Source organism: Coniophora puteana, assembly GCF_000271625.1.
Source record: "Coniophora puteana RWD-64-598 SS2 unplaced genomic scaffold CONPUscaffold_5, whole genome shotgun sequence".
NCBI lineage: Eukaryota > Fungi > Basidiomycota > Agaricomycetes > Boletales > Coniophoraceae > Coniophora > Coniophora puteana.
In genome coordinates this window covers 2,411,032-2,426,353 of record NW_006913057.1, presented here as the reverse complement: position 1 = coordinate 2,426,353, position 15,322 = coordinate 2,411,032, and the positions used below count along the sequence as shown (strand labels likewise).

Genomic DNA, 15,322 nt, shown 5'->3' with positions numbered 1-15,322 from the left:
GCCGGAGGAATATCACACGTCTGACATCACGCGTGCGGGGGATAATAGACCTGATTAGCGTGGGAGAGCGGCAAGTCCACACAGAACCTCCTCTCTCCCTCTTCTCATTAATAGTCAGCCAACACGACCCTAGCTGAATCCAAATCCTCCAAGCACTGAACACAGGTTTAAGCCGACTGTGGTGTCACCCCATTTCCGCTCTTGACCACTGAGCAAGCTGGGAGTGACGCCGAGCGACTTATACTCTTGTGATATCTTTACGGCTGGTTCGTTAACCATTGTCAGTTGAGGCAGCTTAGCAGGCAGCCTATGTATAACGGACGTACTATAGCTAACTAGCTAGCTAACTGCAGCACGCTAGTACTTGGCACTGCTAGCACTGCAGCCCAACTTGCAATCCACCTGCGCCTACAGTCCTGCCAATGTCCCTTTAGACACGCCACTGCTAGTGTATCTATCTACGCTTGTGATCTTGCCCCTGGAATCATGATGATGTTCTCCGACTCGGGTGCGGTCTGCGTGTCTGGAGCCTTCACTTTCGTCTCTTTCCAAATGTGCGATCCAGTATCGCTGGCGCTACTACACAGTTCGGCCTAGCCTAACAATTCGTGAAGATCTAGTATATGAGTTAGTTGACTGTCAGATTTTCTACATCGCACGCGTGTCCGGAGCTATCTGAAGCACCTATCATATTACAATAACCGCCTCGTTGCATCCACACACACACGATGTCCCCCTCCCTTCTCCCCCCTCCTTGACCTCGACCCACACCCCCAATGTTCAGCCAATTCCAACCCATATCCCCCTCGGACGCCGAACTCGCCTCCGCAACGCTCATCGAAGAAGGCACATACCGCTTCCCCTCCTTCTCCGCCTCCGACGCCGTCACCCTCGGCCTCTCCCTGCGCAAGCGCTTCCGCGCCTCCTCGCGGCACGCCCGCGGCAAGGGCGCCCTCGTGTCCGTGCAGGACATCGCGGGCCACACGCTGTTTGCGTGCACCGTCGGCGATCTGGCGAATCCGTCGGGCGCGGGCGATGTCGGGCTCGAGGCGTGGGCGAGGCTCGAGGAGATGGTGCGCGCGGTGAGGAGGACGGGGCATAGTAGCTATTACATCGAGAGGGCGGTGAGAGCCACAGCGGCGGGCGCTGCGGCGGGGAAGCAGGGGCAGGCGGGGGCGGGGGTAGCGGCGGATTTCGGGCGGGTGTGTGGCGGAGGTGCGCGTTCTGCTTTATATCCATGACGACGCAATGCTCATGCACATGTGTGTCCTCGCAGCGTTCCCCGTCTGGCTAGAGGTGTGGACCCCTCCCCTGCCTGACCCTCGTTATCCCGCCACTTAGTACCGTCCGCGCCCCACAAAGAACGCACACAGCTGCCCCATCGGCATCATCGCGCTCTACTCGGGCTCGAGCCAGGAAGACCACCACGTGCGTCTCCCGCCTCCGCGCCCATGTCATGTACGCATTAATTGAACGTATCACGCTAGCTCGTCGTGGGTGTCGTCCGGGACTACATCCACAAGCAGACCCGCGACCTGCGTCCGCCCCCGTCTGCGCTTGGCGTCCCCAGCGAGCTGCCGCCGCGGTCGTCGCGCGACAGCCGGGTGAGCTCATGCCCCTTACTTCTCCGTCTTCGTGTTTCTAACGCGACGACGTAGGAATGGATCGAAGAGCCCGCAGCGAGCCACTACACGGGGCGATCGCAGTCGCCCTACTCGCCCCGGGACGACGAGGGGGACTACTAGTGACCAGTGAAGATGTGTATAGGATTGAGAGCGTGCTTAGAATATACTTGGGACATGATAGGTGCGATAGCGGGGGGTGATTATAGAGCGTTGCATAGCTATAAAGAAATACTCGGATCCGGAAGTCGAAGATAAGTCAGAGGAATGGGACAGCGCGTTCACTCGTTGTTCTCCTGATGGGGTTCTGCGCGCTTCAGAACGCGCAGGTTCTCTGTCCAGTGCAGTGCGAAGCGTGAGTCCGCGCTCGGATAAAAGCGTAGCAGGAAAGAACTGACCGTGTCTGAGGAAGATCTGGCGCTGGGCGTGGGGCGAAGAGGGGTCCGCGTTGGGGTCGGCGTCGCGCAGCTCATAGTTGGCCTCGACGTAGACCTTGGAGCCCTTGGTGATCGTGCGGAGGTAGGCGTTCTGCGCGGGGTTGAAGGACACGACGTGGTGCCAGGTTGTGCCGCTTTCCTGGCGTGCTATGGGTGGGTGAGAATTAAGAAAAGAGTCAGGAGGGGCAGGACGTACTGCCGTCGGGGTTGGCGGGGGGCGGGGGGTAGTTGGTCGTTGCGACGGTGTAGCTGGTGGCCACGGGTTAGAAGGAAAGGGCGGGGAAGAGGGGGGAGACGGACGAGACGTATTCCTTGTCGCTCTTGGTGGTGCGGACTTCGGGGTCGCGGCCCAGTCTGCCAATGAGGATGAGCTTGGAGACGTCATATGCACGCGCTGACGTCGACGAGAAGGACTGTGGGTATCGTTGATATGGTTAGTTATGCAGTGGAAAATGAAGAGAAAAACATACGCGTGTGGAGGCGCGACGGAGGGCATTGCGTGCTGCGAACATGGCTGGGTTTATGGAGAGTTGCAAATTTCGACGCGTCTGTTCTTTGGATTAGTGTGAAGTAACAAAGTGTTTGTTGTCGTCTGTTTAGCCCATGGCATAGCCCCTTTTTGGGCGAGTGAGAGAAGACCCTCTCAAGTTGAACTTGATCACACACGAGACAATGTCCAGACACAGATTTGTCCGCAACTTGAACATACACGGTAAACATAACATAATGATCCATTCAGTGCACATGTCTCACATAGATGCAGATGAACTGGATGACGAGCCCTTATCGGACGGCGGAGACGACGGCATGACCACAGAACAGCATGGTATGCACCCAGCCCGATCGACACCACCCCCGCGTGCTAACACCAAATTGACTCCAGCTCAGATGGAAGAGGCCCTAGCGCAGGTCCGGGAACTCATGGGCGACCAGTCCGTGTCCCGTCTCGACGATCAGATCATCCGCGACACCCTCTGGGAGTGCTACTTTGACGTCGAGCAGGCCATACCCTGGCTCTACGGTAAGATCTCCCTTGCCCCTCGCCTCCTCCAGCCACGCTCGAGCCCTTTCCTTTTATCTCGCAGAGGAGCAGGAGCGGCGCGCAGCCGCCGATGAACGAAAAGGTGAGTGCGTGTCTCACCGTGTTCGCCGGAGCCCCTTCCTTTTTCTACTTTGTACCTACGTCACAAATACCCAATACCGCCCATCTCCCCCCACAAACCAGTCTCGACCCGCCCAGAGCAGGTGCATGTCTCTCCCATTCCCGAACTTGCCCTTGCCCTCTGTCTCTCGGTCCGCCATAATGCACAATTCGCTTGTTGACTACCTCAAATCCTTTCGTTCCCTACCAGACGGCCCTCTCAAAGATCTCCCACCCGTCCCCGCAGACCGCGACTCCTTTTCCTCGGGCGACAGCGCCGACTTCCCCGAGTACCCGCCCAACCAGCACTACTACAACTACGGCGGCGTCCTCGACCACCCGCGCATACCCCTCATCGTCCTCGCCCAGCAGGGACACTACATCCCGTCCTTCCAGCCCACCTATGCATCCGAGTCCGATTCGAACGCCGCACGCTCGCGCCTAAGTACTATCACAGAGCGCACGGAGCACAGCGAGCACCCGCATAGGCGGTCGACGTCGCGCCAGCAGCTCAGCGTCAACGCCGGGTACAACCCGCGCTCGTCGACCGCGAGCAGCAGCTCGTATGGCCAGCTTCTCCGTACGTCCTTGTCCCTTTCTCGGTCCGTTCTCAAGGGTGATTCACCAACTCACGATCACTGGGATCCGCAGCGAACGGCACCCTCAATTACGGCAGACTCGACGGCCCCGCGGATCCCAACTTTATCCCCCCGTCGCCGTCGCGCTCCGCCGTGAACCGCCTGTCCATCGACGACGACGGCGCGCCGTCCCGCACCGAGTCCGAGTCCGCGAGCGAGACGAGCACCGTGCGCGCGAATCGCGTGCGCTCGCCGCCCGTCGTCGTCCCTGCTGTGGGCGATATGCCAGATATCCCGGACTATGCGACGTCCAAGTCCAAGTCGAGCCGCGTCCATGCTGTGTCGCCTGGCCCTGGCGCTCTGCAGCGCCCGGTGAACCCACAGCCGCCTGCACAGCTGTCGCGCAGTGCGTCGTCGGCGAGCGCGAGGAGCAGTAACACCAGTGTTCCCGGTTCAGGTGCGGGCGGCAAGGGCCCGTCGAAGCTCGCAAGGCTGGCGAGCGCGCGTTCGCGCATGAGCGCGTCGTCGGTGAGCACGGACGTGTCGGCTCTGGAGACGGAGACGGCGGCGACGTATCCTGCGCTGCGGCCCGCTGCGGACTCGCGGTACAGTCTCGCGTACAGTCTCGCGGGCGGTGTGTCCGTGGACAGGCCGATCTCGGAGGTGTCGGAGGCGCAGACGACGTCGTCGCATATGTCGGCGCATGTGAGGAGGGCGCTGGAGACTGCGCTGGAGCTCGAGGCGGCGGATAGGCGGGAGAGGGAGAGGGCGGGGGCGGCGGGGGCGTTTTATGATGTGGATAAGTCGTTGCCTAGGACGCCGGCGACGACGCATACGGAGCTGACGCGCGGTGTGTCGATGGGCGGCGACGAGGACGATCCGTCAGAGGCGGGCTCGAAGACGCCGACGATGGCGACGCGCGAGGAGCTCACGCGGGATATGGATATGGGCATTGGTGTTGCGCCTTCCGAGACGGAGTCGACGGATCCGAATTTGCTGCTCATGACACCCAAGTCGCTGCTGCAGTCGTCCACGATGAGCGACGCGACAGTGTCCAGGGGCCAGGGCCGCGCGCCGTCGAAGCTCGCGATGCTCGCACAGGCCAAGGCCAGGAACGCTGCGACGGCCACGCGCACGGCGGATGCACCCACGCCCGACCTGCCCCGCGCGCGCACGCAGTATCTGACGCCGATCGCCAACGGGCCGACGGCGACAACGGCGATCACGACGTCGTATCAGACGCTGAGGAGCATCGCGTCGTCGCCGCCTGAAGGATCGCGAGTGTCGCTCGTTGGGCTGCCGTCGCCCACGAGCGGGCACGGGCAGCGTGATGACGATCCGTTCGCTTCGTCGTCGTCCCCGCCGCGGGCGGGTCGTCCGTCGAAGCTCGCGATGAAGATCTCAAAGGCGCGCGAGAAGTATCTGCCGACGCCGACGCCTGCCGCTGATTCGGCTGAGACGTCGTTGTTGGGCACGTATGCGGACGATGTGCCGCGCGCAGGCCAGGGTCAAGGTCAAGGATACGATTTCGCGCCCCCGTCGCCGCTGTTCGCGGTGCATACCGGCGCCGGAGCCCCCCGTGCGTCCCCCTCGGCGTTCGCCGCTGCTTTGCTGTATGGTGCCGATCATGATGTTCTGACGCCGGGTGATGATCCTCAAGGTCAAGGGCCGACGCAGGTATCGCCGCGCTCGCCCCGTTCACCTGGCGCCCGGTACTTCGACACTGCATCCAGGGAACAACCGCCTGTACACGGTCCGAGCCACGACCTGAGCCAGCTCCCGGATAGGGTTCCGCAGTCGCTGCACGGCGCGGGGGCGTCGGCGCCGCGTGGGTTGACGCGGAGCGTGTCGGATGCGTCGGGCGTCAGCGGTGGTGGCAATGGCAACAGCGGCGGCGGAAGCCCGACGAAGCGGCGCGACAAGGCGGAGAAGGCGCGCAAGATCACGCCGACGCTGGGCGCGCGCCCGCGCTCGGGGTTTGCGTTCGATACGCCCAGTCCGGACGATATCGTGTTCAGTGCGCGGCGCGGGACGTCGCTCGCGCAGAGGCTCTAGGGACGGGCCTGTGGCGTTTGGACCTTTTTTCTTTTCTTGTTTTGGGTCCTTTTTCGCTTTTTCTTCTTCTTCTCGTCCCACTCCCTTCTCTACGCTACGCTTTGGTATCTGTTGATGATTTTTTCCTTGTTGTTCGGGGCGTTGGACCTTCATTGTTGTCTGTCTGTTTGTTGTATGACCATTGTAATACTGATGACTTTTTTCTTATCCCCCGTTTACTGGTACGCAGTCGCGAAGGAACGCTTGAAGGCCCAGAAGGCGGCATCGCAGAAGAACACGCCGGCTCCCTCGGGCGCGAGTACGCCCGTCCACCGTGCGCGCTCGCCTGTGCCCGCGGCCATGACGCCCTCTAAAGGCGGGAAGAAGAGCGCGCCGCAGACGCCTGCTAAGAACAAGACAGGGGCGGGTGGGGGTGTAGGGGCAGGGGCAGGAGCGCGCAAGGGCTGGGGCGGGGACAGTGACCAGCGCACGCTTGATATTGCGGGGTTGAATCTGCAGTCGACGAGCGAGGACGCGCCGGAGGAGCCGCCGCCGAGGATGGCGATGGAGAGGGAGAAGCTGCTTGCGGAGGTGAGGAGGTCGCTGGAGACGACGGACGGGCAGCGGGTGGCGGTTAGTTTGGTTGTCATTGGTGAGACCGTCTGGCATTGTTCGATCGACGGGCTGACTAGTTGGGAAAAGGACACGTCGACGCTGGCAAGTCGACGCTGATGGGCCGGCTGCTGTACGAGCTCGACCACGTCGACGAGAAGACGCGGATGTCGAACCAGCGCGAGAGCAGCAAGGCGGGGAAGAGCAGCTTCGGGTGGGCGTGGGAGATGGACAACACGCAGGAGGAGCGGAGCCGGGGGATCACGATGGACATCGCGCAAAAGGCGCTCGCGACGGCGCACCGGCAGGTGACGGTGCTCGACGCGCCGGGGCACAGGGACTTTATCCCGAACATGATCTCGGGCGCGGCGCAGGCGGACTGCGCGCTGCTCGTCGTGGACGCGACGACGGGCGAGTTCGAGGCGGGCTTTGAGCGCGGCGGGCAGACGCGCGAGCACCTTGTGCTCGTGCGCAGTCTCGGTGTCGCGCAGGTTGTCGTTGCTGTGAACAAGCTCGACCAGGTTGGGTGGGCCCGTGCGCGGTACGAGGAGATATGCGCGCTGCTCCGCCCGTTTTTGGTGCAGTCTGGGTTTGCGCCGGCCAAGACGGCGTTTGTGCCCGTGGGCGCGATCCTGGGCGTGAACCTTGTGGATCGGGAGAGCGAGGAGGGGAAGGCGTTGTCGGTGTGGTACAAGGGACCTACGTTGGTGGATTTGCTTGGTATAGGGTGTTCTTTTTATGTTGTTGTTATCTGGTTTGATTTGATTTCGGACCATCCTAGACAAGCTGGAGCCGCCCGCGCGAGACATCAACTCGCCGTTACGGCTGCCTCTGTCCAATGTTTTCAAGGGCCAAGGTAGCGGTGTCGGCGTCACGGGTCGGATATGCGGCGGCGTCGTGCAGGTGGGCGAGCGTGTTCGCGTGCTCCCCGGCGACGAGTCTGCGATTGTGAGGAGTACGTGTCGTCCATTTCAGAATTTTGTGATTTCCTAAACATGACATTTAGCGATTGACGTCGAGGAGAACTCTGTTCCGTGGGCTGCTGCAGGCGCGAACGTGACGATGTACCTGACGAGCATCGATCCGATCCATCTCAATGTGGGGAGTGTGCTCTGTCCGGCGAACGACGTTGTCCCGCTCGCGGTGACGTTCTCGGCGCGGATAATCGTGTTTGATATACAGCTGCCTATCACGGCTGGCGCTTCCGTATGTATTGTATTTATCGTGTTTGAAAGGTAGTCGGGCTGACCAACGTTATACAGGTGGAGATCTTTCATCATTCGCGAGATGTGCCAGCTACCATCTCAAAGCTGGTCGCAACACTGGACCGCGCGACTGGTGTCGTGGCCAAGAAGAATCCACGGTAAGCCCACCAGCTCTTTTTCATTGATGTCGATCCTGATTCACGATCCCAGTGTCCTCGCAAAAGGCGTCTCCGCCGAAGTCGAAATCAGCCTGCGCGCTGGTACGCTTTCAGGGCCCACTGCGTCGACGAAGCCTATGCCGCTCGAGACGTTCGCCGCAAACAAGGACATGGGTCGTATTCTCATCCGGCGCGGAGGGGAGACGATCAGTGCCGGTGAGCTGTCTGATCGATGTGCTTCTTCATGTCTGACCGTTGGACAGGCATCGTGCTTGACATTCTTTCCTGATTGCGTGAGACTTGGAGACTTTCATACACGTTCGATTCCAGAAACAAAAAGTGTTACAGCAATGTTCCGCAATGCATGTGAACCGCGTAGTCTAGAGCGAGTATAAATACAGGGATATAGAGAAAGCCAATGCGACTAGAACAAACAGAGCGTCGAAAACAAGTGAGATCTACATAGGAAAGCTAGAGCGTGTCAGGGGGTGTTTATCACGACATCGTGGCCTCGCGCCTCGCGCGCGACTTTTGCTCCTTCTTGTCCTTGTCCGAGAAGGCGTCCTTGATCTTGGTGAAGATGGAACGGCGCTTGGACGGCGACCCGCTGACCGTGCCGAACCGCGAGCCGGGGGGGCTGTTGTCCGCCGTCGAGAGCGTGCCGTCCTCGGACGTCTGCGAGGTCGAGGCGGCGAGCGACGCCTGGCGCTTGTGCCGGGGCAGCGTGAGGCGCATGCTGCTGAGACGGCTGCCTGTTTTGCCCGCGGGCGAGCTGGGCGCCGACAGGGATGCGGGCGGCTGCTTCTCGGTCGTGGGCGATCGAGTGCGGGCGGTGTCTTGTTTGTTCTTTTCGCTGGGCGGTGGTATCCCAGGGGCGGGTGGCAAGCTGTTGCTCTTCTCTGCTGCGATCGCTGCCTCGGCAGGGGGCGTGGATGGGTCCTCTGCGTCCTCTTTGGAGGGTACAGTGGGGATGACCTCGTCGACTGGGATATGGGCCCGCTCGGCCGTCGCAACGATCTCGACGGGGGGCGACGTTACCGGGTCGGTGGCGGGTCTGGATTCGCGCGCGTAGGCGGGGGGCTGCTCTGTCAGTGGCAGGAGGGGAACGATGGCGATGGGGGCTGTCGGGGCGACCGCGGCGGTACTCGCAGCCTCCTGGGCCGTAGTGCTCGTTTCCTGCGCAACGGGTGTCAGTCTTGACTGGTTCTTCTCGAGATCGTATCTATGCCTACCTCGGGAACGGTAACGGCGGGCTCAGCGTCGTCCGTGCGTCGAATGTCGTCGACGGCCTCGGCGATCGTCTCGGGCTCTTCGACGAGGATCGGCGTGTCGGGAGTGAGACCGTCAGCCTCGGCTTCAGCTTCAGCTTCAGGCTCGGTGCTCTCCGTCTCCTCTGGAACGACGACGCCAGCGTCAGAAGCTCCAGAGTGCGGGGTCGAGTACTCTGCATCTGTCGGCGACACCGGGTCCGCCTGCACCTCCTTCTCCTCCACCATCACGGGCTCAGGAGCAGGAGCAGGCTGGGGCGCATGGTATACGTTGTTCAGGTTTCCCGCGCGGTCCCGCTCGGTCGGCTGCTGGTCGCTCGTCGTCCACCGCCCGTCGACGATGAACTTGTATGCGACCTTTTCGCCCCAGGGCACGGCCACGCGGCTCTCGTAGCCGCCGCCGGTGCGGCTCATGTGTATGGAGCGGGACCACTGTTAGAATCCAATACATCGATCAGTCAGTCACATTCGGTCGGTGGGCTCGGCTGCTGCTGCTCACCTTGTCGAATGTACCCGTGAGGACAACGTCGCGCGCATTGGTGTGGGGCCTGTGGACCCATGCACAAGGTTTTGTCAGCAAAGTCACTTGTGGGGTCACAGAGCCAGATATGAGCTGACCAGGTGAAAGAAACTTCGTGCATGGTAGTCATCGTTATTCGTGATAGTCTTGAAGTAGCAGCCAGCACTACGGGATAGGGGGGTATTGAAAGTTGGGAGGCGTACAAGGGTGGTTGAGCAGAAACAGACAAAGAGAAAACTTGAAGGGCGCAAAGAACGACAGCATATTTATACGACCTGTGAAGCGCTGGTACAAAGTCCGTGGGTTTGCGAAGGTTACATTATTCAGTCTGCAGTGGCAGGCGTTATGGCTGAACCGAGCAACACGATGCAGACACGAGGCGGCCAACGCGACGTCCCCCTGTCAAAACCTTGTCAAATCTGTTTCCACGGAACCATTTATCTTTATGAAACCAACGTTGCAGCACTCACAATCCGCCTGCCCAGACCGACGATCAGATGCGAACACGATCCCAGTCGGGCGCACCGCCCCGTTTTTGATTATGCGAAACAACACGCGTATGTACTTTTCTATGCCAAGTGTACACACTAGTGTCTGATAATCAGCTCGAACAGCCACGCACGCACGGGCACGTTGCAAGTTCTCCTCCGAGCCTGCAGCATCTATCTTCGTTCTCGCCACAGCCCACGGAGCCGCCAGCCTTCTATTATGCGCACCGCGCCCTGTTCCTTCCATCCCAGCACCACGACTCCAGGTATCCGCACACGAGGCCAGGTATCCCAACGCAAGGATATCCTCCACAATCCTTCCTTGATCCACCGACATCTCCTCTATCACCCATCCCCGCCTCCCCCGGCCGTGCGCAGCGCCGCGTCCCTCCGGCTCTTGCGCGCCCGCGTCAGATGCACCGTACTGTCGTCCGGCGGCGTAAACCCCAGAATCGTCTTCGGCACAGGCGGCCGCTCCGAGTCCTCCCGCGGCTGCTCCTGCACCGACGTCGTCGACGCTGCGTCGGAGCCCTTGTCCGCCTCGGGCCGGCCCCAGTCCCGGGGCTGGTACCGCCCCGTCTGCGGGTCCGCGAACACGATGGGCATGGGCGACTCGTACGCGGTGATCCCCAGCTTGTTGCAGTAGTACTGCACGGCGACCTGGAAGGCGGTGTGCGCGGCGTTCTTGAGGCCCCAGTCCCTGTAACGTCGGTGGTGAGCATATCGTTTCTCAGTAGAGACGCAGATATGCAATCATATCCGCATCGAGTACTTACTGCCAGTTCCTATACAACAGAGATCAGTTTTTCCTGACAAGCAAGATTGACTGAAAAGACACACGAGTTATGCGGGATAGTCATCGAGAGCGTATAATGTCTCTGGAACACAATCGCCTGGGGCGTAAGACCCGTCGAGGGCTGGAACCAGCGGTTCTCCTCCCTCGCAAGCCAGTCGTTGATGCACTTGACAAGCTCATCCAGCTTTTCTTGCGGAGTGCGCCAGGCGACGTTAAGCGTCACATATTCGGCCATTTTCTACACAACACTTGATGAGATTAGAGCTTTTCATGAGCCATAAGTGGACTTACATCGCTTCGGCGGACGTTCGTGCTACAAGAATATCAGTACCGCCAAGTAACTGCAAAGAAACGACATACATGAACTGGGTGAACAGCTGGCTGTTGAAATAGTACGTTTCCGTCCCGTCGATGCGCGCGAACACGGTCTGTCATACCTACTGAGTACAAGTGTTCAGCATTCTGAATAACAACATACCGCAAACAGACCCATCTTCTTGACCACCAGATTTTCCTCTGCAATAATTTAGAAAAACGCTAAAGAGATGAGCGTTGGACGTACGGTTGATAAACACCCTGTCTCCGGTATCAAAAGGGCTAGATAAAAGTCAACAACAAAATACGCATGATGCAAAAACACAACGCACTGAGTAACAAAGAGAAACATGATCGCATCGAACGCATTGCTCGCCGCATTCTTAAACACAAAACTCGCCGCGATCCCCAGCGAATACACACTCGTCAGGCTCTTCGTCACATTCACCCCAAAAATGCTGAGCGAGATAAAGAACAAGATCACGAGCGCGAAGAACAGCAGCAGATTGTCCAGCGTGCGCAGCGCAACGCCCGCGTCGCGCATCGAGCGCGACAGGAACCGCCGCTCCTTGTACACGTTCAGCAGCGTCGACTTGATCTCCGCGCGCTGGATGTCGCCGTTGTTGTCCCGGTCGAACACGCGGAACGCCTGCCGCGCGGCCTCCTCGCTCGGGAATGCGCGCTCAAAGTCCTTCGCGATCAGGTACCGGCGCTTGCGATCGCGGAAGGTGTTGTAGATCGCACGCGCAAGACGCTGATATCCACACCGTTAGTCACATTGTGAGCCCTCCTCTGCAACCACTCACCTTGGCCTCCCGGTTAGATCCAACACCAAAAATCGCACCGCTAATGTCCGCCTCCTTGCCCTTCACATTACGAGCATCATGCAACACCGCCGACCTGATCGCCTTCGCAGCCTGCCTCACCGCATTCGCCTCCTCATCATGGTTATCCGCCGAACGCCGGCGCGACGGCGGCGTCGGCGGGTACTTGTGCGTGCCCCCCGCCGCCAGCGCTACCGCCTTCTCCTTCGGCGACTGCAGCGGTGAAACCGGCGAGCCACCCGCCGCGAACTCCGGGTTCTCCGAGGCGGGCGTGCCAGTGGGACTGTCGTTCAGGCGCAGCGTGGGAGTCGTCGCGAGCCCACGGCTGTCCGGGCGCTTCTTGCCCTTGCCCTTCTTGGAGGGCTCGCCGCCGTCCTCGACGTCGGCTTCGGCGTCGCTGATATCCGTGGCTGCGGGACTGGCACTGCGGAGTTTGTTCGATACAAAGTCAAAGTGCTCTTTCTCCGAAAAGGGCGTCATCATTCCGCCGAACGAGAACATCGGGGTATGGCCACCTCCGGATTTGTTGGGGCGATGGCGAAGTTTAGGCTTGTAGTTGCGAAGCGTCTCAATGGCCCTGAGAGCGACATGGACCTCGTCAAGACGTTCCTTGTACGCAGTGCGATGGAACGCAAACGCTAAAGTAACAATGAGTGAAACGGAGCTGGCGAAGTCTCAGTACACACCAATAGCATGGGACAGCATCTTTTGAACGCATATGACCAGCGCAAAGAAAAAGAGGAACTCGATGACTTGATAAAGCTGCGGGAACGTCTGTCACTACTATCTTGACCGTGTTATGGAATCTAACAAACCCTGTCAGTGTAAGAAGCCCAGCTGGCCACGTCAGGATCCATATTATGGAGCTCGTAGATGTTGGCGAAGATGATAACCCAGCTGAGCCAGGCCTCGGCAGCGTAAAGCAGAGGCTTGAACGTCCCCTTGATGGAGTCGTACAGCTCGATGTGGTTCTTCATCTCTTCCGAAACGTGGCCCCACGAGAGCGAAATGGCGAAACGCGTAAAGACAGGAACGACGTCCACGATCATAGCAAGGCCCCAGGAAATGACGATGTTCGCCGCCGCCCAGAAAAGCCACGCCTCAATGTTAGCCTTGACATAACGGCGATGCGGCGTCGGGTCAGGCAGGTACCAGTAGTAGTTGACAAGGATAGCAGGCGTGGCGATGATACCAGCAAGCAAGACGGAACCAATAAGTGTCGAGAAAAGGAAGGTGAACACCCTGTGATTAATGACGCGTCCAAGCGCACACGATGAGACAGGGCGCCCGGGCGGGAGAGAGGGAGAGGAAAGACGGACCTGAGGGGTCCCCAGCGACGGCGGTAGACCTTGACACCGGCGCGTTTCTCAAACTTTGCCTCCTCCTCCTCCAGCTCCTCGTCGCCGCTCCAGTCAAAATCGTCCTGCTCGAAATCCTCATCGTCGGTACCGGCGAGACTTGGAGCACGTGAGTGGGCGGGCGGGCTGTTGAAATAGAGGCCGGGAGAAGGGTCGCCTGCGAGCTGGTCCGGGTAGTGGACGGTCGGCTTAGCCGAAGGAGGTATCTTGTCGGTATCTTGACGGTGGAGATTGTGTCCGGCAGGAAGGTCGAGAGACAGGTCTACCTCATTATGACCGGTATTGGAAGGATTTGGATTTGATTGGCGTTTGTCAAAGTCCTCCATAAGGTTGACCTGACTTGCCTGTGGGCGGAGGGAGTCAGAGGAGTTGCAGGAAAGAGCCAAAGTGCTGCTGGCGTAGTGGTGAAGGAGGATGGAGGAGGAGGAGGGACCGGCTGGGGGATTTGGGTGGCGAATCCGCGTGCAAGCGGTCTCAATATCACTTTCGGTCATTTCTTCGATAACTTCGGCACTTCTTCCGGCGTTAATCGACGCTCCACTGTAAATAGAAGCAAGCTCACCGACCCACGCAGTCGGCTCGTCGACAACTCGTCACCGCCCTCGCTTGCGTCGAGCAGAGAGAAAAGAGTGTGTATGTTGGTAGCGAATGTGGGCGTAGTCGACCAAGGCACCTTACTCTTGTAGCATGGAGACAATACCCCGAAAAATGGGATTTGGCAATACATTTTGAACAAGGCTGGACAAGACTGAGCTCATCGTGGACGGTTGCATCATCGTGAAACCTAATAGGGGTCAGATCGAATTTCCAATGTTACCTATATAAACTGCCTCCCTCGTTTCCACTACCCATATTAATCACATATCCATCGTACCAAAGCCTCATTTCACCACCATGACGTCGCCCGCTACCGTCCAGAAGATCGAGAAGGAACTCCAGAAAGAGGCTCAGACAGAAGAGAAAAGACTCCAACACGCCGTCAAAGACCTGAACGCGGTTGGGAAGTCGGAGACGAAGGCTGCCAAGGTGAGTGAGCTCTGCAATCCGCGCTTCCACGCTGTCCCGTGTTGCCTCTTGACGTGTTCCTGAACCGTCACTAACCCCACGATCTCGTTCCACAGGCAGAGTCCAAAGCCGAGAAATCCATGCACAAATCGGAAAAGAAAGAAGCGGATGCTGCCAAGCTGCTCCACAAGGCTACCCACAACCACGACGTCGCCGTATCAGGCCTTCACAGCTCCGAAGCCGACCTCCAGGCAAGTCTTCATTGATATCCGCTGTCTACCCTCGAATCTCCTCGCTCCCTCCCTCTTGTCGATAGCCGGCTGATACATCTTTCGCCCGTATCCAGACAAGACAGCAACAAGTCTCCAGAGCCAAGCAGCATTCCGTTTCGGTCCGCCAGCACGTCGATCAGCTCGCCGCCGAGAAGGACGAAAACGCCGTGAGTCTAGACCGCTCCGAGATTACTGGAATATTCATTCACCTTGTGACAGCGTCTTCGGGACAGCAAACTGCAAGATCTCCGTTCGTCTACTCAGACTGAGGACACAACCAACACGCATATATCCTCTCCTGCAGGCGCGATGCCCAGTCGCAACAATGACTTCCACTAATGCTTGTTCGGACCTCGAACACTTCACAAGCACGCACACACATTTGTTTTTTACGTCCTGCTATCGGATTCTCCTCCTTAGGCACCATAATGCTTCCGTATTGTAGCTTTACCTCGCAATGTATCATACTCATACGTACTTTCTCAAATTGTCGTTATACACTGGCATCTATAAATATAATGAGCCCTAGCTGCTAGTCTTTCGTCGTCCAAATGTCAACAACATCCGATAGGAATTGACTTCAAGTGACATGTGTCAAGAATAAGTTGCCGCCGGAAACCCAACACAGACCCAGAACACGGCCAAGTTGACGAAAATCTTAGTACGACCGCACCCCTCGGCACCCCTAC

At 59.0% G+C, this 15,322-nt stretch overlaps 5 protein-coding genes across 5 annotated transcripts; 3 read left to right on the top strand and 2 right to left on the bottom strand.

Annotated features, from left to right (window-relative positions):
- Positions 1-644: 644 nt before the first annotated feature.
- Positions 645-2,563, top strand: CONPUDRAFT_103716 (uncharacterized protein). Its single transcript, XM_007769946.1, has 9 exons — positions 645-1,215; positions 1,277-1,296; positions 1,363-1,428; positions 1,488-1,604; positions 1,659-1,956; positions 2,021-2,206; positions 2,256-2,308; positions 2,360-2,472; positions 2,530-2,563. The coding sequence occupies exons 1-5, from the start codon at positions 777-779 to the stop codon at positions 1,743-1,745; spliced, it is 729 nt and encodes a 242-aa protein (XP_007768136.1). The 5' UTR covers positions 645-776; the 3' UTR covers positions 1,746-1,956; positions 2,021-2,206; positions 2,256-2,308; positions 2,360-2,472; positions 2,530-2,563.
- Positions 2,564-6,543: 3,980 nt separating this feature from the next.
- CONPUDRAFT_53698 (EF Tu GTP binding domain-containing protein) lies at positions 6,544-8,182 on the top strand (the record flags this gene model as incomplete). Its single annotated transcript, XM_007769132.1, has 5 exons — positions 6,544-7,144; positions 7,206-7,379; positions 7,431-7,630; positions 7,687-7,787; positions 7,840-8,182. 5 exons carry the CDS (start codon positions 6,544-6,546, stop codon positions 8,180-8,182), a joined length of 1,419 nt encoding a protein of 472 aa, XP_007767322.1.
- Positions 8,183-8,282: 100 nt separating this feature from the next.
- CONPUDRAFT_89905 (carbohydrate-binding module family 48 protein) lies at positions 8,283-9,705 on the bottom strand (the record flags this gene model as incomplete). The annotated part of the gene is made up of 4 exons (XM_007769945.1): positions 8,283-8,963; positions 9,020-9,487; positions 9,555-9,603; positions 9,674-9,705. The coding sequence occupies 4 exons, from the start codon at positions 9,703-9,705 to the stop codon at positions 8,283-8,285; spliced, it is 1,230 nt and encodes a 409-aa protein (XP_007768135.1).
- A 703-nt stretch (positions 9,706-10,408) lies between these two features.
- CONPUDRAFT_54256 (uncharacterized protein) lies at positions 10,409-13,682 on the bottom strand (the record flags this gene model as incomplete). The annotated part of the gene is made up of 12 exons (XM_007769183.1): positions 10,409-10,763; positions 10,840-10,848; positions 10,904-11,097; positions 11,151-11,172; positions 11,220-11,287; positions 11,338-11,375; positions 11,422-11,456; positions 11,507-11,928; positions 11,981-12,636; positions 12,685-12,760; positions 12,814-13,240; positions 13,318-13,682. 12 exons carry the CDS (start codon positions 13,680-13,682, stop codon positions 10,409-10,411), a joined length of 2,667 nt encoding a protein of 888 aa, XP_007767373.1.
- A 567-nt stretch (positions 13,683-14,249) lies between these two features.
- On the top strand, positions 14,250-15,157 carry CONPUDRAFT_103706 (uncharacterized protein; the record flags this gene model as incomplete). Its single annotated transcript, XM_007769944.1, has 4 exons — positions 14,250-14,382; positions 14,478-14,612; positions 14,708-14,800; positions 14,853-15,157. Coding segments are annotated over 4 exons (481 nt in total), but the record flags the coding sequence as incomplete, so codon positions are not given.
- Positions 15,158-15,322: the final 165 nt, after the last annotated feature.

Bases quoted from the DNA above. Each gene is read 5' to 3' on its own strand.
- CONPUDRAFT_103716 (XM_007769946.1), top strand. From the start codon at position 777: ATGTTCAGCCAATTCCAACCCATATCCCCCTCGGACGCCGAACTCGCC. The intron at 1,216-1,276 runs GTGCGCGTTCTG...GTGTCCTCGCAG, and splicing joins CGGGCGGGTGTGTGGCGGAG to CGTTCCCCGTCTGGCTAGAG. The intron at 1,429-1,487 runs GTGCGTCTCCCG...GTATCACGCTAG, and splicing joins CGAGCCAGGAAGACCACCAC to CTCGTCGTGGGTGTCGTCCG.